The sequence below is a fragment of the Epargyreus clarus genome, unplaced genomic scaffold (genome assembly GCF_041222505.1).
Source record: "Epargyreus clarus isolate Ecla_fem2 unplaced genomic scaffold, WU_Ecla_fem_2.2 ptg000029l, whole genome shotgun sequence".
NCBI classification, from domain to species: domain Eukaryota; kingdom Metazoa; phylum Arthropoda; class Insecta; order Lepidoptera; family Hesperiidae; genus Epargyreus; species Epargyreus clarus.
The window spans coordinates 2,321,767-2,344,233 of NW_027332235.1; the positions used below are offsets into that span (position 1 = coordinate 2,321,767).

At 37.8% G+C, this 22,467-nt stretch overlaps 1 protein-coding gene across 1 annotated transcript in view; it reads left to right on the forward strand.

Moving 5' to 3' along the window:
• Sbf (SET domain binding factor) overlaps positions 1-22,467 on the forward strand; it is a 101,512-nt gene that overhangs the window by 46,154 nt on the left and 32,891 nt on the right. Inside the window, exons 4-12 of the mRNA XM_073089352.1 lie at positions 14,497-14,613; positions 16,910-17,129; positions 17,686-17,927; positions 18,461-18,711; positions 19,262-19,453; positions 19,901-20,009; positions 20,749-20,882; positions 21,696-21,807; positions 22,107-22,291. Of these exons, the coding sequence (XP_072945453.1) occupies positions 14,497-14,613; positions 16,910-17,129; positions 17,686-17,927; positions 18,461-18,711; positions 19,262-19,453; positions 19,901-20,009; positions 20,749-20,882; positions 21,696-21,807; positions 22,107-22,291 (1,562 nt within the window). The remainder of the gene's footprint in view (positions 1-14,496; positions 14,614-16,909; positions 17,130-17,685; positions 17,928-18,460; positions 18,712-19,261; positions 19,454-19,900; positions 20,010-20,748; positions 20,883-21,695; positions 21,808-22,106; positions 22,292-22,467) is intronic.

A 22,467-nucleotide genomic window follows, 5' to 3' on the forward strand; every position in this document is an offset into this window, starting at 1 on the left:
TTTTCCGTGGGAATCTTCAAAACATATTGATTTTTATGGGGAAAGAAGAGTTATGTGAGGTTCTTACTCACTGAAACTCTATCTAACACTACACATCACAGAACATGTGAGTGCACTCCAATACATCTCCGCGGCGATTGGCGTTTATTGCGTTGCCCCACATAATCTTGCATCCGATGCAACTCTGCCATAAATTTGAGTGGAACGCGATTGATAATCAGAGTAATGTTTACTGCCTCTCCGTTTGTATGTGGAGCAGAATTGATAAATGATCTTTGTAATTTATTGTTGCAATTACATATTGTGTTAGTTTGTGTGATTTGTTTATGTGTAGTTATTGACTTATACATATTATTGGTTTTGTTAATTTGTTCTTTGATATGTAGAGTAGGATTTATTGTAAATATTTTTTTTGTTGTCGTATTTCATATCACTATTTCGTATATCGTATTTGTTTATATTTTAGGTGTAATTAATCTTTATGTTGTTTAATCTCGTTTTATAATTTGGTATCGTGCAAATAAAGTCTACGATTGTTTTTTTTGTTATTATAAACGCTTCTTGGAGAATTTTAAGGAACAGACTACAATTTTATAAAAATGTATAGGTATTAGGTATATAAAAACGTGTATAATCGTATGACATAATTCAGGTTTAGAGAGAGATATGTATGTACGTATGAATGTACGACATATCACATAGTAGGTGCTCCCACTGTCTCTTCAAGTTTAATTTACGCGAATAAACGTAAAAGGTAAGCAAATAATTTCGTCGCGCCTCAAGTCTCCAGCGCGGAATAATTTCAGTAATGGTGTGCATTTTCACCACTAAAAGCTTTACAGACGGCGGTTTCAAAAGTCATTACTACTATCCCACGTCGGGTTCACAAAATACTCTCACTTGCGGGAATAAGGTTCATATTGAAATAACTGCGCCGTAGTTAATATCTAGTAAAGTTGAAAATTAAATGGTGTTGCTGATTTCAATTTAAGCTGCAACGCTTGTAGTACAGTCGCAAACAATCATCACTATAAACATAATTGCAGGAACTCTTAAACTATTCTCGACTCAGCTGTACTCGGTTGTTGAGTGGATGATACACTATTAAAATAGTTAACGTGTTTAATAGATTAAAATGGTATATGAAATCAACATAAGAATATGCTGTAGACCTCCCTCAGATATGCATAGGGAGAGCGGTGGAATAGAAAAAAGTGATTCATTTAAGAAGAAACCGTATCAATAAGTGGAAATACATTGATGACCTGCTTAACGAAGTCGTCGCTAAAACGTTCTGACACACAGAAGGTTCCGGGTTTACTTAGACCAAGTACGTATTGAACGATAGAAAATCCTTGAGTGCAGTCACACATGATTTACGTAAAACTGGTTCTTAAACGTCAAAGATGACCCAAAAGAAGAACCCCCATTTGTTTCGATTGAAAAAAGAAAAAGGACGATCCACGAGAAATGAGTGCAGTTTAAGAAAAGCGAGGCCCTAGAGACGTAGCGCTGAGCACTCCACTTTGATAGAGCAATAAAGGCTGACTGAAAGACACAGAGCTCCTTTATCGCGAGTAACATCGACACAACGTCGTAAGTGCTCTCAGTGCGTTCTTCTTTGTGTAACAAGTGGTCTCTATCTTGTCACGACCTGTATCTATGATCAGCTTAGCGCTGACGAGCACCACCTTTAGGTACGCTCTACATCTGCAATACGTTTTTAATGTATACCAGATGATGAACTTTAAAACGTTAACAATGTGTTTATATTGCTGCACGTTGGATGCGGATGCGGACGTGGATGCTTGAAACATTCTACATAATTCTAATGTAAATCAGATAAGGATTAGGTAGAGAAAGAAAACTTATTGACAAGAAGTATATTCTCAGTCTACCATGTTGTTCAATTTCGTAACAAGATGTAGGTACCCGATAGCTCCACCTAGCATAAGCAATAATAGGTTAGTGGAACTAGTGACCCCGGGAAGGGCGGCGGTATGTGTGGTCGCATACCGTCGTACGCACCAGACGGTGTGGCGAGCGTCAAGCTCACCTGGGCAGAGCCCGACGGGTCAACGCGCTAAGAGGATTCTGGTTGCGTTCCTTTGGAGATCCCGGAGCCCTCTACGCAGCGCCGAGGACGGCCACCGGGGGGGTTTTAGTGCGGTAAAAATCTCACATAACCCTGCGTCGCTCCCACGGCGCCGGGTACCTTTTGAAGGTTTCCCCCTCGTAAACAAAAAAAAAAAAGGTTAGTGGAACTATAATTTTGGCCTTTCACACTTGAGGTATGAGGTTCACATTCCAGGTACGCGCCCCAGGTTTTGAAACTCGCATGCGTATCAGATATCATGCTTAAAAGGTGAAAGAAAATGAAGATGATTAGGTTTCATACCACACCCACCATGCCTTCTACTTTTTACTGAATACTGCCTTCGACAGAGCAATAAAAACGGCTTCAAAACAATGTTAAACGCAAAGCCGGCCTTTATCCGTAGAACAAAGATCTACGTCAACGATAAGACACTGGAGGACTTAGTTCTTACTGAACTATCTTGATGAATAATGTGTCTAATTAGTCTCGATGTAGATTTAGATACATTTAAATATTGTTTGAATATTCTTACTTTACGTTAGAACATGTACATTTTCTTTTCTTCTTTCTTTTATAAAGATCTTTTGTTAACTTATCTTTTGCATATATGAAAATGCATTATACTTTTCAGAATAGCTACTACATTCATTTTTGCATTAACAGCTATTTTTTTTTCTTTTTCCTAAACATTCACATACAAAGATCATTCGTTAATTTATCTTTTGCACATGCTATAATACTATTCGGATTAACTTCTACATTAATTTTTGCATTAGCATCATTTTTAATCTTTTTTTTCTAAAGAGTCGGATTGTATTTACTTTTTTATGCTTATTGTATAAATAAACCGTCAAGCGTTGAAAATGGTTTCGAAAGCAATTACAGAGACTTCAATTTTACTTATCACATGATTGATGATGTATGACGTATGTTTTCTTTCAATCCACTCGTTCCCACTGTATAACTGAAGCTCATTGCTATTGAACAAATCTCAGAATCGTATGTACACACATGTTGTTTTATTTATTAGGTAATCAGTGTTCATCTTAAATTGCGATCTGCACATCGTCGGCTAGAAAGTGGAACACTCGTACAAGTTGTACTTGTGTTATGGTTCTGATTATCTTATTAGTGTTGGAAATGGTTTTTGTATTTAAATAACGACGAATTTTGGTTTTTATTAAGTCTGAACGGTGGTAGAACTTTTCGTGGCTCAACATCTGAGCCGTCATCTGTACATCTACTTATGTTTGAACATTATGTTTTATATATATAATATAAATGGTAAACCACAAAGGGTTCTACCACCTTCAAAATAGTCTCTATTCAAACAAAAACCTTTTGTTTCAATAGAGTGTTTTGTTTCAGTAAAGAGAATATTTGGATGTGATTTTAGATATCCTTGAGTGACAGAAACTACTAACCATCATATGGACTTTCGTTTGCTTCTTCTATCTCATAAGAAATCCTTCAAAACTTTTTTCAATGAAATGTGCATAAGAAGTGAATATTTTATCAACTGGAAATACAATAAACACTGAAAAAGATCATCGGTCTAAATTCCTAGATGACACAACGTGATAAAGATAGATAGCAATTTTATTGTTAGTTAATCTCCCGATTAAACATTTTAATTACCTGTTTGCATTAAGATAAAAATCGCAAAAGAAGATAACGAGTAATTGTTTTTGAGATAAGCCAGAAAGTTAAATAATTATGAATGTTCGTTTCGTTATCGTACAAATTTCGTTAAGTATTGTATAATATCGTTTGAAGTTTTCCCGTAGAAGACGGACTCAATTAAAGGTGAATTATATTGTCAGCAGTTGCCAAAAGCAGATGTCAAAGGCCATTGTGTACTAATATAATATTTATGCTTAAAATATAATGTTTTTTTTTTATAATATAGGAGTAGCAGACGAGCATACAGTTCACTTGATGGTAAATGGCTACTGCCGCCCATGGACATCTGTAATCAACCCCAGATAGGATTAGATATTCCTACCTCAGAGATGCACTGCTACCCCTGAGGACTAAGCTGGAACTCCTCGGAAAAGTCGAACCACAAAGGGTTCTACCACCTTCAATGGTTGGAAGATCATGGCATATTACTTCATTCATTTTTCCTCGGAATTCTTAGTTTTCCTAAAACCTCATTGTATTTGTTTCGAAATCTTAATAGATAGGTTGATTGAGATTGTATTTGTTAATTTGATGAAATGCCACTGCTTTGATTAGAATACAGTTCCATAGTTCATTTATACAGTTCACTTAGCTTGACAAACTGTCAGTTCAGTTCAGTGTCCAATGTTCATACATCGTTGACTGACTCATTCCATTTGTTGGCCACTGTAGGTGATTATCCTTTGTGGAGTACAAAAACTTTAACAATTGTTTTGCCATTCGTTGAATAAATGATGTAATGTAGTTTTTGTGATCTTTATCTTAGAGGCCTCCGATGAACGGGGAAAAATAGTTGAGCACATACATTAGATATATAGTAGCTTATAAAGGGCCTTGGTAAGAATCGTAGCTCATTAACTTAAGTTAGGGGATTTCCATTATCATCACTCGGATATATTAATGTTCTTATATTATACGAGTAGAGGGCGCCACATAACGAACTGCGGGTATATTCATACTTTTTGTGAACTGCCCTCATTGCTTGTTTACGTACCTCACCATTTGGAATATAAATCATGTCCTCACGGTTTTTGGTAACAGATGGCTTGTTACCTGTTGTAAGTAGAATCACACATGGGTTCAATATTACGAATAATCACGCTCACACGCTCCGATCTAGTAGTATCCGTCATTAAATTACAGATAATTTACCGAAGTACCAACCGATACCAATTAAAATGAAATCGGACAATGGAAAGTGGTTTGGAAATGCTAGATGTGCCACAGGCTCGCGGCAAAGCTGACATTATCGATTTTCAACGGACCCGCGACCATAGTATGGCTTGTAGATACATGCGACACGTTAACTAACCGAGCTAATTACACGTTTCATAAACGCGGTTGCAATACTAATTGCGAACGCCTCCTGCATTATTCAACGTCCGATTACAAGGGAAATTTAATGTTGATGCTTGTTTTGCACTTTTTAGTAATAGAGTTAGAATGACAATGCTTGTGTGTAATCGGCCGTTTGTTAAGCGGTCACTCTATTACTGCCAAACCATTATATAAATACCTCTCTATCAGAATTTTGACAGCATATGCAGGTGTCGTATCTAAGAGGTCTAAGTATGCCTAATGCCCTTTTACAACCCAACGATTCCTTGCCAACGATTTATATATAGATGTTTATAAAGTTATATATTTATGTAAAAATATAGTTAAATACAAGCTTTAATCCCCCACTTAGTCCCTTTAGGGCTCTTTTCATGTCGCGCGTGTTTATCCTAGCACACGCGTCCCCCACGCACGAGTGCATGCCACTTGCATCCTTTTGTTTCGTACGCCCAGGCACACCAGTTGCAAAGAGACTGCATCGAGTGTGTGTGTGTGTGTGCGCTTGCAGACTTAACACGCGCGACAAGAAAAGCGGCGTTAGGAAATGCGTTTTCAATCAATCTTTTCTTAATGCATATCTACGGTAATGAAACTCTTCTGCTAAATAAGACCCTGTATTAGTATCTGTATCAGTCAGTGTTGGGATTTTATAAAATACATACGAGTACATGGAGATTAAAAACATAATTTATTTGTTGTTGCACATCATACAAACTGCTCGATAGTTGCAAAATGCGTTTTTGTATTAATTAATCATTAGTAAAGTAGGTCGGAGGTTCATTCAACACTTTCGATACATTTGCAATATTTGCATAAACAAATTAACAAACATGATTGCGGCGTTGCGTACTGACGTTTTTTACATTCATTTACATAATTAATTAACTATAACATTATAAATACTTATAATAGGTATAGTTATTACTTATGAATGTAGTTTAATATCTTTATGTATTTGAGCGTGTCAGTTTAATGACTTATGTTTAATATTATTACTCTATATTTGTGTGGTTTTATTCATTTGCCTTTTTAATTTAAATGTAAATAAACATTTAATTGTATATAAAAATATAACAACAGCTAATGGTGACGAATTTCTTGTAGAAAATGGTATTCGCGTTAAACAGTGACGTTTTATACTCAATCATGATCATGGAAGGAACCTTCTATGAAATTTCTATATTCATAGAAAACTTTTTATTCCAACTAATTTCGAACATAAGTAGAGTCGATTCTCAGATTTATTGTTAGGTCGGTTATTCCTTTTAACCACAGAATGGGGTATCATAAGCTTCTAGTTACCAATTTAATACATGGGAATAAAGTTTTTCCAGCTTTCATTTTTATTGGAGTGTAAAAGAAAAATGTTTTACGAACGGGTCGGTGGCCCCGTAGGGCTGGCACGCGCGATCTCGTTTTAATGGAGTCTGAAATAATGGCCTATATTTTTCTTAATATGTAATTACTGCGGGTTCATTAAGAGTCATTTTAAGGGGCGTTGTATTAAATTTGTGTTGTGGCTGTAGGCTGGCTAGGTGAAATAGTATTAATTGGAGTATGAATCAAGAAGGTCCATCAATCGACATAAAAAAAAAGACTGTTTTTATTACCTTTTCCTCTCTTTTAACTGTTTCAGCTCATTAAGAAAATGGTTTCAATAATTCTAGTTATCGCACTGAGTGTATAAAAATAGTGACAATAACACTGTGACAACAATGGTTATGATTTAATTTATGACCATATTATAACAAAAAAGCAAGTTATATTTATACAAGTTATATTTATATTAAAATCTTCCCCGAAGCTGGATCGTGTGAGATGCCAGATTAGATTGCCTATTAATTACTCGAGAGTACTTAGACAAACTTCTTTTAAGATGCAGGATTTGGAGTTAGATACCCATCATATTTCTGTTTTAGTTCTCCCTGTTTATGATATCTTTTTGAGTCGCTAACACGCACTTGACGCTAAACTTCATATAACACGCGAATCCCCTCGCAATTTAGCAAACGAATACGCATTCCTTTATTATAACGACTAACGAGGGGTACTCTTCAAAAGATACAAACCTCTTGAAGTTAGAAAGCTCTCACTTCCTAAAAGGCCCTCAAATTACTTATACAAAAAGTTCTACCACCTTTGACATCAAAGGTGTCAAATATATCACTTATTTAATGACATCTTCAAAGGTCTCTTCATACTAAGCTCTCGAGGTTAACGTGATATAAAAGACCCTTATATCCCAAATACAAAAAGTTCTAACACCTTATGTACTTAAGCTAGACCTCTAATGACAAAATTTGATACGAGCTCTCGTGCTTTGGTTGGAAGGCACGTTAAGTTGTCATTTGTTAGCAGTCATTAAACTTTGGTTGATGACGTTATAGGCGATTTAAAAACAACCAAACATTGTTTGCATACAAACCAGTATATATTTCCAATTTTTTTTAATTTAAGTAGCAATCGAGCTCATCTGCATAGCGCTTGATAGGAATTGGTAAATGACGCCCACTGAGATTTAACTAACTCCAAATAGAATAGGGAATGTACTTGAAGCCAAAAGATGCTTTACCACTCCCGAGGATTTAGATGAGGAATATGAAAATCTTACATATGAGGAAGTCCCCTCATATGTACGTCAGCCGGTATCCACGTCCTTCCCTTGAAACGCAAAATTGTTATGCTAGAAATAAGCGTGGTGAAGGTGTCTCTTTTGCTAACGCACCACCCGACCGAACTACTCGTCGAATTGGGACGCACTGAAAATCAGTGGCCGTGGTTCGCCGCGGTGAGGCTGAGTGTGGACCCTTTTGCTAAATTTTACTGCAGCAATGTTTTGATTTTAAAGTTATGTTTCCTATTGTTTATGTCACATAATGTTGTAGTATTTTTTACAAATAAATGTTTCTTTCTTTCTTTCTTTCTCCCCTGATGAACTATATTGGTTTAACCACCAATCGTAACAGTGTGGAGTGGTATGCTTTAGGCCTCCAGAAATAACGAGGGAAGTATCCCTGGAGCACTGTGGGTCAAAATACCGATTAAAACCCAGGAATGCCACCCCTACGTGTTAATTTCAATGTCGATATCCTAACGTGCCAATGGCATTGCCGCGAGCGTGGCGTTTGTGACCAAATGCGTTTTACGGGCGTTTTATGTTCGACTTTTATTTCTTCCGACTTTATCAAGATTGCCGATAGCCGCGAACGAAAGTAATCGCCACACACTCTTGTTAATACGTCGGGGCCGTTCCGTTTTATGATTATTGTTACGATACTTCTATTTCCTTTGTGTAGTTGCGTAATAAACAGATTTGTAGGTAGGATCGTGGAACAGTAGGTACGGATTATTGATTTTAGATTCGGAAGCTGACGCTGTTCTGATTCGAATTGAAACCAAAGAGATTGAATAAATGAGACCTTTGCAAACACTGTCTTTAATGTTTTAGTACATGAAGTCTCTCTGTCTGTGAGGTTCATGATTAGTCGCTAGTCTTCAAGAGCGGAACGTATCTGTGGTCGGTTTCAGCATAGATTAGTAAAGATTACTCACTACTAACAAAAAAATGCAACCAGTTTTGAGAATTGAAATTGTCACTGTCATCTATTTTCGTAATTGAAAAATATTTAAAAAATGTAGTTTTTAGAGCACTTACGAATAAAGCGATATTCCTCCGCACTTTTCTTCGAATTAGTGTTGTTTTTGCACCACTTAACTACACTTGTCAGCATTGTTTCGCGTAAATTACACCATGTCAGACGTAATGGGAAAACAGTCAGTCATTTTACGTATGTGTCAGCCATTTGTGGCCTCCTTCAATTACAGGGCGGTGAGATATCTTTACTTATCTATGGGTGTCATGTAGAACTTGTAGAACCCCTGTGTTCTGTTTCATGCATTTCTATGGAGTTTATATTATCACCTATGGTGTGCACGCTACTCTTAAAAACTTGTCAAATACAAAAATTGTAAATAAAATGAAGGTATTCCTACTTACTGGACAAAGCGATGTACAAACACAAGGACGTGCAATTGTCTCTTGTAAATAACATTGAATCTCATTATTGGCGCGCGTGATCTTGAATAACAAGGAGTCAGATGATTTGCGGCCCGCGTTCCGATTGAGTGCGAATTGATATTTAATTGGAAATCTGTTGTTATGAGCGCGAACGGTGTAGGCTTGTAGAGTTTTACTTTGGTTATTAAAGACTTCTGTGGCATTCTGAACCAATCTGATATTGAAAGTTAGCCAGTGTTGTTTACAATTGCTCAATATTAGAATATAACTAATTTATCCAACTTTTGCGTCCACCAAAAATCGAATTTTAAAACTTTGTGACTACTAGAATGACGCGAAATGAATATATGTTAACATAGTGCCATTTTTTAAGCCTTCTAATAAACGTGTAGACCGCTGCCCAGTGCCCCGAGCTCGTTGTAAACTTGCTCGTAAGCATTTCGACGTAGTTGCTCCATTATTGTATAATAGACTAAATAATAAAGAAAAAGTTAAAAAGTATTCAATTCATCAATTAAAAAAAGTTATAATTACCTGGCTCAATGATCTAGATTATGAACAGGTTGAAGATATTTTGGGTAGTATATAAATTACACACACAAACACACCCGCACACACGCACACACACATGCAAGCACGCACACACACCCACACACACACACAGACACACACGCACACACACACACACACACACCCACACACATATATACACACACACACACACATACACAGACACATAATTATTCACTAGTATTCACAAACATTTATTATTTTCGTTTCAATGTCTGTTTATGTAAGTGATATATTACTCGATAATGGGAGAATACGCTGGTTCCTGAAACACAGTTTCGACTAACTCAGGAACCAGAGGCTTCAAACTTCTGCAATGTACTTACAATTTTTGTGTCAATAAAGTTATTATTATTATTATTATATAACCTCAGCTTAACCTTTGTCATGTTATTTTTAAGGCACAAAACTTTAGAGCTTTGACATAATAGCGTTATTTGCTTCTGTGTTCTGGTTGGAAAGTTATCGTTAGGCTTAGACACTTAGGCATTTCAATTTCTACTTCTTGGTTATATACCTAATAACTTCCCGAATATTTTTCCCAGGATTAATAAATATCCTGCTGTTACAAAATATTTAGGTATCTGCTTTAAAAAAATGTAAGAATGTATTCAGAAGTTAAACGTTAAATTAAAAGCTCCACGAACGTGACCCTATTCAATTAAAAGGGATTAAATTCCACGGTCTATTACCGAAACCCTTTTTATTCTATAAACACGATATATTTAAACAATATTCGCATCAGGAACAGTCTAAACACATGCGAGATTGACTGCGTCAACAAAACATGTGTGGTCCTTAATGTATACGGTAACCATGCTTTCCACTTTGGGAGGCGTGACTATGCCTTCTTATTAATATTATTATCCTTTTTAAAATGGGATTCCATGTTCAGGCTACCTGTCCCGCTGTTTGTAGCAGAGGAAAAAATGTATCATTTTTACATATAAACATATCGGCTACATTTTTACTTACTTAGTTCGATATATAGAAAAAAATGCTCAGGTATATAACGTTTTTTTGTGATGGAGACATATCGATTGCTTTTTCAGTACCACACCGCAAAACTTAACATAACCCTGCTATTAAGCCACCGTCGTCTGTAAGTCCGTCACGGGACTTTCTCGTGAACCGTAATAAATGACACTTGATTTCGTATAAACTATAGTAAACTAAGTAGGATTAGTCGACAATATACCGCAAGTGTCGCGCTCTGATGCAGAATGAATGGTCACCCTATTAATGCACCGCAGATACAACTAACCCGATTCTAAAACAAACCTTTTGCCTTATAGCTGTTGGGTTGAAAATAATAAACGGCGTCAATTTTCATTCATATTTTGACGATAATATGGGGCAAGTTGAACGTAGGGAGAATAGTCAATGGAGGGTCATTGAACCTCGTATGAGGAAATTATATTGGGGATATTCATACGTGTGTAAATTATATTAATTGGATCTGTGGAGGGGTAGAGGTTACGACAATTTAGATTAATTTAAAATATAAAGGAGCAGGATAATGGCTTTAATTTGTAAATATAGTGTAGACTGTAGGAGAAAAAACAATGGTTTGTGGTTTTGATCAACTACGGCCATTTTTAGCCCTCCGATATTTTAGACGGTCAGGTATTCTTATTCTTTTGAAAATGGGTTGTTTATTTCGTAGTCGTATATGGACATATCCATCGTCAACAATGACAATTTTCATAAGACCCCTTTAAATTTTCTTTGATTATTTGTAATTTACTTTTTCTAATTATTAATAAAATTAACTCTGCAGTAGGTATATGGACAATAAGTCAATCAACCCTGATAGGATGTAGTAACTTAAGGTCGACTACAGATGCATTGCTACCTCCTAACAACTAAGTTAAAACGCTTCATAGCTTTGGGTATTGCTTTTGGGTATTGTTCTTTACACCAGATACCCAGCTAATATAGCTATTATACAAAATCAGGGAATTTGATAAAAAAATCTCAAATTAAAAATACCTCCAGTAGCCGCAGGACCCTAATCGTTCCTGGAGCGTCCCGGCAATCTAAAAGGGAATGCAATTTCACGTGCTCCCTGAAAATTTCCGGTCGTTACGCGCAATTCCCGTGATTTCGCTATTTTGAATATTTACAAGCTCGACTGCACGCTATTCTGGTCCTTACTGTAAACATTGTACTAACTGTTTTTCGGTGTCTGCTAAACGTGGTTATGTTTGTTATTATCGAACGTAACGAGACGCCTGTTTTGTTACTAGGCGCCGTGGAATTACATGCGATAAGTATTAAGAACAAGCCGTTTTAAAGTTACGAAAAATATACTACTGGACTATCGGCTACCAACTATTTCTATTTCATATAAAAATATAGTGTTTTTATTACGAAATACAATGTAGCTAACATACCACCTATGCAGCGTGTGCAATCAACTCCAGATAGGACTGGAATTCTACCTGAAGTCCGCTAATTCGTTTCTGCCTTCGAGGAGGTTGGGGATTATGTTGGAATTCTTGGTATAATTGTCATTCATCGCATTCTTGAAATCAAAACACAGCAGCGTTTAAAATAGACAAAAACAGAAATAGGTGTGACGGTAGTGCCTGTAGCAGTACCAAAAAGTTCTACTATATTCTTGTATGATAGAATATACTTGTAGATTGTGATTCTAAACGATGTTTTTAACCGACTTCAAAAAAGGAGGAGGTTACTCAATTCGATTTTTACGTTTGTTCAGCGATTTTTTTTATGGAAAAATCGTTGATACATATTTCATTCTGACAAATAAATTGTTGATTTCAATTCCTTCGTCACATTGTGAGAAGAATCCTAGGCGTGAGACTACAATTTCTACTTTGACATAAAATAGATGCCATATCGACTATCGATTATATTTACATATATTTCAGGCAATATCCATACGGTATGTCGAGTACTTGACAACATTTCCATATAAACAACAAAACCGCGCCGTCTGCCCGCAAATTCGATGGATGACGTTATCTAGAAATGGCGAATCGAATCACCTTGGATTTGCATACCCACTTAACCAAGAATGGTGTTAGCCTGAATTAAATGTCAGTGTAACATTTGAATAACGGATAGTAAATGTTAATATTAGATTAGATATTAAGTAACTAATCTCTTGTGTTTTTGTGTAATAAATTCGATTATACAATGATTTAGAATAAGCACAACCGAGACATTTAGAATACCTATTACGCATTTTTTGCAAGCTGTACGGATTTCTTACGTCAAGGGTGCTGAGTTCAATTTCTGGCCAAGTAAATCTATAAATGATTATTTTTCTTATGTTATTTATATGTTAAAAGACACATTAAAATCAATCGATATTAATGTTAATATAATTATTAATGTTTCCACCATATTTAAAAAAGAAAGTAAATAAAGAATAATTTAAAACTCCAAAGTAAACAGATCCGTGCCCAAGAAAGCAATTACTCACAGCCGTACCCGCATACCTTAGTCATCATCGTGAATGACATCAGACGATACAATTAGCTGACGGCGGCGTCGGATTCAAAGAAACTTGTTCCGAAATTGTACTAGGATATTAGGAAACGAGTGAACTAGAAACTTTGTTTACATTACCACTTGGTGGACATTGGCTGATTATTTGCAACTTTTATACGTCTCTTGTAAGTAAGGATCTCTTCCCACAACCAGGAGATGTAGTAGTTCTAACGCAGACTAGGGAATGATGCGAGAAAATAAATATGGAAAATATATCGATGGTTCCATAATGAATGAGGTCTTAGCATTGGCTTATAATTGTAATAAAGCAACTTTTTGTGTAATTTGTCAAGGTGTCCGCACTGCTACTATGGTCTACTACTACTATGTACTACTGTTTTCGTATGGAAAACTATTTGCTTGCAGACGCGTGTGCATTTTTTCTATGCAATGTATGTTCAATATAAAATTGTTCCATTGTCCATCTCCGTATACTTTTCACGCTGCATTGCATACCATCCCTTAACACCTATATTATACAGAGTACAGACACTAAACTTAGGCCTGCGTTACACTGGGCGGATATGCCGCCTGACGGAAGATTGTTTGTGGAGTGCGGAGCAGACGAAAATGTCGGGCGGCCCGCTAACTGACAACCGATCTTCCGCGCAGTCTGTCCGTCGACGACAAATTGGACAAAATAAACTGTATCAGCGTCCCGTTGCGTTTTTTTCCGCTACGGAATATCCATGTAATGTGGCGCTGGCCTCAGAATTACTGGATATTAAATGCGGTGCACCGTCGTGTTAATGGGATTCCGTCGGCGCCGCCGCTTCTACCAGCCTGTGCGTGCGAGGGTGGGCTTCTATTTCCCGGGAATTATTTGCAACGTTGTTATTGTGGTGCAAGTGCTTTGTTATGTAATGTTTAGAACACTTTAATTGGTAATATTCCAAATATCATTTTTTTGTCTACGAGAGATTGATATTCGACAATGTAGGTTGTTAATATTTGTTAATATTGACAATGTAGTAGATAGTAATTGTTAAATGTAGTTTGATTATTAATACCCTTAGCGCCTAGTGTATTTTCTAGATTGAAGCTTACCTTACCTTAATTACAAAATTCATAATTTAGGGATATTTTTACGTATAAATCGCTTTTTATGGGTAGCAAGTTTTCTTTGTTCTCTATGTATAAAAATGAGTACGAACCCGTAAGATAATCTTGTTTATTGTAAGTAACATCTTTTACAATAAAACAAGTATCATAACTGCCCCGTCAGATGTATATTACGAAATTAATGATTGTTTCTCCATTGTTCCAGGACGAGGAGTCGTTAGACTCTTCGCGGCCGGTGCCGAACATCACCCACCACAGCATCATGTACGCGCCAAAGTGTCTCGTCATCGTGTCAAGGCAGGACTACATCGACACCTTTCGGGTAACGATCTTCATTGACATTTTTTATAGCTTTTTGAAGTTATACTTCTTTTCCGGTGTTTAAGAAAAATCATGAAAGTAACTTTATTTTTACAAAACTCAACATAGAGCCAACATATGTTATGCCACGATAGGAAATGATACGTCGTGCCGTATCATCTTGTATTTTTGTTTGGTTTTGTAAGACATAGTCTCACTTCTTACACCCTTTTTAAATACGCTAAAGAGGTATAACTTGTTACGGAATATTGTTATGTAATATTTTTGCAATTTCTTTTTATTCATTGCTGTACTGTTTAAATGATTTTCATAAATATATTTTAAAGAAACTACATGATATTTTCAATTGTGTAGGTACATTAATTTTCGATTAACCTCAAATCCAGGTGTTTCGTGTTTGAGTATAGGATCTCTCTATAAACCCGATTATACGAAATTAGATTACGGTCCATTTCACACTAAAGACTTACACATACCATAAACCTACTAAATGATGAGTGCTGACAGAATTTACAGAAAGCCAGTTAAGCATTTAAACTACTGACCTATATTCTCGCTTACACCAATGCATGTTAATGTGGATGTGATCTCATTTACGTGAACATGTTATGTTTTGTGGAATAATTAAATTAATAATGAAAACAAATTGAAAATACGTAATGGTAAATTTTCATCGCCTTGAAAATTTATGATATTAAATTTCAACTAATATGTATGTAAATTTTCAACTACCGAATAGATTCGTTAAATATGTTTTTATTACTTTGAAGTGGCTGTTAATTTTCATAATTAACATAATTATAAAAAAAAATCATACTTTTTCACTTTTTAACCGACTTCGAAAAAGGAGGAGGTTACTCAATTCGACCGTATATATATATTTTTTTTTTTTTTATGTTTGTTCGGCGATTTTTTCGCGATGCCGCGACCGATCGACATGATTCATACACCATTGTGTGCGGCTAGTTTCACAGGGGGTCCCATTTTGAGGAAATTTGAAAATTCCCGCCAGTTTTCCCGGAAAATTGGAAAAACCCGATTTCATATAAACTTGAATAAGTCGAGTATTATAAAGTCGATAAGTTGAGATATATGATGGAAAATTTGACCTTCCACTCTTCAACTCTGATAATGCAGAGGTGCCTCCTGCCTCAGCCATACAAGTTAGGCATTTGATGCTTATGAATATTCAATAAGGTTGATAGGTAGAGATATATGATGGAAAATTTGACCTTCTACTCTTCAACTCTGATAATGCAGAAGTGCCTCCTGCCTCAACCATACAACTTAGGCATTTGGAGCTTACGAATATATGATAAGGTCTTTGAGTAGAGACATATGATGGAAGATATGACCTTCAATTCTTCAATCCTGATGATGCAGAGGTGCCTCCCATGTAAAGTATATAGATTAGACATTTGTTGTAATGAAGTAGCTAGACAGAGATATATGATGAAAAAATTGCCCATCAACTCCTTTTTCTTTTCTTAACTATTGAATTAAGGTAAATTGGACCGGTTCACTCGCCGAGTTTTGCCACCTAGTTTGATTTATTTACTTATCTGTTCCTACCTAACCTAGCCAATAATTAGTATCTCATAAAGCTTCGCCTATAGTGTTTCGTATTGAATTGGTTAGGTTAGGTTGGAACATATAAGACAATATAAAACTAAGCGAGAAAGGCGCGACAGCGCCCTGCGAGCGGGTGGGTCCAATCCGTATCTATTCAGACCTTACCTTTATTCATGATCACATTTATACAATTTTACATAATATTAATACAAACGTTAGCATATCATCACTAAAAAGGGTGAAAAAAAAAATTTTAACAAAAAAATAAAACCGACTTCTATGTCACTACAAAGTAAAAAATAATTGAAATAAATGTTGGTTTAGTACATATTTCTGAAGTCGGCGCTCATATTGGACACGCTGTTATCAAACGAAATATATTGAGCGCCGACTTCAGAAATATGTACTAAACCAACATTTATTTCAATTATTTTTTACTTTGTAGTGACATAGAAGTCGGTTTTATTTTTTTGTTAAAATTTTTTTTTTAACACATACTTTTTCCGAGGCGTTCCAGCTTAGTCCTCAGGGACAGCCATCTGTGGCCGACCTAAGGTAGGAATATCGTGTATGGGGTTGATTAAAGATGTCCATGGGCGGCAGTAGCCATTTATCATCAGGTGAACTGCATGTCCGTCTGCTACTCTTATATTATAAAAGAAAACCATTTACGAAATTATGTCGATATACAGTAATATTCATTTTCAATTTACTCTGTTTCACAGAACTGCCTAGGCATCATCTACACGGTGTGGGTTGAGAACCTGGGCGTGCCGCTGGAGACGCTCGTGGGCAACCTGGTGGGCTGTGTGCTGGTGCCGCCGGCGGGCGGGCCGCAGGTGCGGTTCAGCATCGGCGCGGGCGACCGGCAAGCGCTGCAGCCGCCCGCCGCGCCGCCCATGCCCGTCACGCACACCGCTGTTCACATGCTGCTCAGGTTGTTAGGTGAGTAATGGTTGGGATCTAGTGACCTAAGGATTAGCTTTGCTTGCTTCATTCAGATTGTTTTTTAAGTAGTGCTCCCACGTCTATCTATGTCTTAACTACTCAGGCGTTAGAGTACCTTTACTATTATTCAGGCGTTAGAGTACCTTTTTTTGAGTTAAAAAATGTTCTCCAAGTTTCCATTCTTTCGTACAGTTAGATCTCCCACCTCGGTGGCTCGGTTAGCATGCGTATGGAGCGTCGTGCTAATACTGTCTCCGTTGGGAACTTTCAATATGTTTGAGAAAACTTCGTTAGCGTGATTCAGAAATAGTAATTGGTACTTTTTAGTGCCATCTCTTGACTAATTGGGGAAACTTATTGCAATACAATAATTATTTCCTATACCTTTCTTCTTGGTTATTATAGTGGTTTAATGTTAATATTCCGGAGTAGAGTTCACCAGATTGTTGAGCTTTTAGTCATTCTCATATTGCTCATGCGTATGTACGAATGCCGATTATCGCTTTTTTAATTCTACTTCTTTAGTCTACAATGCGAGCAATATCCATTCCAGGCATCCACAACTCGGTGACACTATGGTGCGCGGTGATGAGCGAGCACAAGGTGCTGCTAGTGTCGCTCGCGGCGGCGCGGCTGGCGGCGGCGTGCCGCGCGCTCGCCGCGCTCATGTTCCCGTTCCGGTACGCGCACGTGTACATCCCGCTGCTGCCCGCCGGGCTCGCGGAGGTGCTCGCCACGCCCACGCCCTTCCTTATCGGCGTGCACTCCAGTCTGAAGGAGGAGGTGTCGGAGTTGGTGAGTTTGCTTGATTGTAGCGTCGTAGGGGTATTGTATTAAATTGTGAAAGCAATGTAATATGAAATGAAAATTATTTATTGCCAGAATGACGTTGAGTTATCTGCCAGTATCTGGTAAAAGTATAAATGTTAAAATTATTTACCTACTATTTGAAAAAAGTGGATGTTTGGTCTGATGCTTAAATAACTAAGAACTGGTAGGTTTTTGTAGTTCTTGTAATTTTTGTAGCACATTTAGTTGGAAATTTTTGATCGTTTCGTTTAGATCGTTCGTTATAAATCAATATTTGTATGCAGTAATTAATTTCGCCAAACTTTATAGTGGTTTTGGAACCTGTACTTGCAATCTGAGAAGTCTTGAATAGATCTAAAGTTTTTAAGCCCTTTGAAGGTAGAAGGGCAATTAGAACAGGCTGATTTAGAACTACTTACAGATATTCATGAGTTGTTGTACTCTTGTCAATTGACCAGTTGTTACTTTTATTACTAATATTTTCTTCTTATAATAATCCTGCTGTATCTTAACCACAGCTGGACGTGATCGTAGCGGACTTGGACGTCGGCTCCCTCCACATACCAGCAGGAGTGAACATCCCGCGGCCGGAGGGCAAACTCCTATCGTCGCTGCAGGAGGCGCTGGCGCTGGTGCTGCAGCCAGAGCTGCGGTCCGCAGACTCGGCCTTCGCCCCTCCGCCGCCCTCCGCCTCGCCGCCGCACATGCTCGACAAGGAGATCAGGGCCGTGTTCATGAGGACGCTGGCTAAACTGCTGCAAGGCTATAGGTAGCTATTTTTTTCTTAGTTAACGCTTAATTTGTATCAGTATTAAAACTAGTGGCGAACTACGACCGTCTGAGATTGAATGAAGCCCCCAGTCTAAGAAGTTGATCTAATCTTACAATCTGTTTCATTTGTCTACAAGAGAACTTATAAACAATTGGAGGCCCCCAAGACCAGAGGCCAGGGTTGGACTGCCGCTGCATTAGACTATTTCTACTAGAATTTATTTGACTACTCCACGGAACTATCGCCTGTGGGGTAGTCAAATAGATTTGAAACTCTGACCCTCCGACAGGGAGGCCGAATTTTAACCACTAAGCCATTACTGCAATATGAATATAATTGTAATCAACCCAAAATAAGTTTCTCGATCGTCTTTACTACTTATTAAAACTAATTCAGAACGCCTGTCACGTTGCGTTACGACATCTTTGAAATAAAAAAACATCATTTCTTAAAATTCCTCTTGTAAGTTAGAAACACGGAAATGCAATGTTATCCACATTCAAACTATTGAAAGTCTACTACTTGTTGGTTTAATTTATTTTTTCAGACACTGCCTCACAATAATCCGCATCCATCCGTCTCCGGTGCTGACGTTTCACAAGGCGGGGTTCCTCGGCGCCCGCGGGCTGTCGCAGTGTCCCTTCGCCCTTAGGCTGTTAGACTCTATGTTCTTCAACGGGCTCGTTGCGGAAAGAGGGCCGCCGTGGCGACCGACGGATATATGGGACGAGTTGGTTCAGTGAGTTGATGACATATTTTTCTTTCTTTTTATTTCTTTTTTTAATCATCAATAAAGCCCATCGATAATTACTGAACAAATAAAAAAGAAGAAAATCAGTAGTACTGGTAATGTTGCTGACTTGGCCTATTTATATAATTACGATTATGGAGTTTTTATGTGTGAAAGACTTGTATCTGGGTAAATTCAGAAATTTACTTCACCATGCTGGTCAAATTTAGTTAGATGAACGAATATTTGGGTTAATGAACAACCTGTGCCTGATGTTTTCGAGCTTAGATATAATGTAACGACTGCCATCTAGTGATAACAACTGGGATCTTAACGTATCCTTCGAAATTTTGTCACAAACGGTCACTCATGTGTGTTCTAATAGGAATAAAATATTTTTACATTTTTTTTATTTACACGAATTTTGACTTAATAATTCCCTCTCATATTTTACAGGAATCTTCCAGAACAGTTGCGGTTAGAGTCTATAAATCCCGAGGCGGAAATACAACATATCCAAGACCTGGCTATGCAGTTGCATCTAAACGAAAATCCCAACCCGCAGGTAAAATGTTCTTATCAAAATGTTCATTTCAAGAATGTTTATATAGTAAAGAGTTGTGGAATACTGTGATTTTTGAATATAATTAACATTTTAAAGTTTATCTGATTAAGTCTTTCTATAGAAAAATGTCAGTCATTATAAACACATAATCAATTTTTATGTTTGTTTGCTAAGGTTTTAAACCTTTTCTTACGATTTTAAACTGGAAAGTAGATTTTGTTTTATATACGGGTTGGTAGGGCGTTTATCTTCTTCAGGAAAGAAGATATGACACTTTTTGAGAAAATATTGTTGTCGCCTCGATATGTGGCGATTACTCGATTATGTGCAAGTGTATATGCTTACGTACGTTTGTAGGTGCGTTTTTTTAAATGTACAAGTAGCAAATTATGATGTAAATCACCTGAAAGTAAGTGGCTACTGTGGCCTATGGTCAACTGTAATCAGATAAGATTAGATTCCTGCCTGAGGTCCACCACAGTTGCGCTGCTACTACGACTATGTTGCATCGTTTCGGAAATGTATCCCGTACTATATCCTTTAAACTTGATCATAGTAGTGCTAAATACTGTTGTTTGTGTGCGTGCTTTTCGTGCGTGCATTGTTTGTATGTATGTGTGTGTGATTGATCTTCCGTGAACATGTAATGGATGTCTGTGTGTATGTGCGTGTGCGTGTCCGTGTGCGTGTGCGTGTGTCCGCGCGGCAGCTAACCTCGGGCCAGATCGTGTGCGTGCAGGCGTACCAGCAGCGCGTGCTGCGGCCGCCGGAGGGCGCGTCGGCGCGCATCCACCAGCCGCCGCTGCCGCCGCTCGACGCGCGCCGCGTGCGCGACGTCGTCGACGAGCTGCGCGCGAGGCACGCGCCCGCCAAGTACGTACACGATATTTGTTATTAACGTATGTACATGATTAACGATGTCGTTAGCAACAGCGTACACATAGTTTTCATCATCGTCACCTAAAATCATGATCATCGCTGGTGTAATTCTAACATTCTAAGTATATGCTAACTAAACCTGCGCACAACAACTTCAAAGCAGACTAGAACTTTGATGCGAACTATAACATCATTGACACCATCAACGTCTCCAACATCAGCATCATTAGCATCGTCATTACAGCTTCACAAATCAACATCGACAATATCAGCATTGGTATCATAATTGTTATCAACACCATCATTGTCACCAAGAACATCATCGTTATCGCCCCACAAATCGTTATTATCAACGATATAAGCAGTATCATCATTATTATCACCATCATCATTAAAGTCATCAGTATCATAATCATCTTTATTATCAACATCACTTCATAATCATCAAATCTTGATTATCTCACTACTAGACATGGGTTACTACTCAAAATGAGAAAAGTGTTAACGATAATACACATTACAGGTAAAGTACAGACTGTAATATGTATTACAACTATTATAGACTTCATACACCTTTAAATTTCCTTTTAAAAAAATCTCAGACATGAAGGTTTCAAAGAAATGTATACACTATTTCATGTGTACTTTTAAATGCGAGCTTAATCTAATGCTTACTGTACGTTACATAATTTTATCATATATTACCATATTACTTTGGGTGCCAGTTCAATTATAATTTTTATTTAAACCTTGTAGGAAACATTTGTTTTTTATGTTAAATTAATTAACACATGTATCATACAACAGGTTGTCAGCGTTAAGGTTACCAGCTCCCCGCATCATCCCCCCCGGAGCGCCCCCTACCGGAGCCGCGGATCAGTCTCAACTACTGCTCACCAACTCGGCACGAAGATTAGAGGTGATATATTAAATAAAATTGTAGGATAGGCATGATGAGGTCAATTTATTGATTTTAGTTATAAAAAAATTCTTTGGCAGTTTTTGAAAAGTGATCTAGTTTTAATATAAATGCTATTATTTTTATAAGAACTATTTGGAATCGTGCTCATTTGATTATTGAACGCGTCATGATAAATTAGAGAATTAAAAAAAATGCACTGCAATGATATCACATTACAACTTCCCCTTGTGATATTTCGTTACTCTCATGAACCAATCTCATAAGTCACACGTGCTCAACAAACAACTTTCTTGCAGGTGCTCCGCGCGTGCATAGCGGCGATATTCGAGTCTCGGTACGCGGACGCGCGCAAGTCGTTCCCCGCCGTGCTGCGCGCGCTGCGGGCGCCGGCCGCGCGCGCCGCCCTCGTGCGCGACCTGGCCGCGCGCCTGCCCACCAACAAGCACCTGCTGCACCACCACCAGTTCGACCTCATCGTCAGGTGAGCTCCGTGCCCCGCGCGCGACCTGGCCGCGCGCCTGCCCACCAACAAGCACCTGCTGCACCACCACCAGTTCGACCTCATCGTCAGGTGAGCTCCGTGCCCCGTGCGCGACCTGGCCGCGCGCCTGCCCACCAACAAGCACCTGCTGCACCACCACCAGTTCGACCTCATCG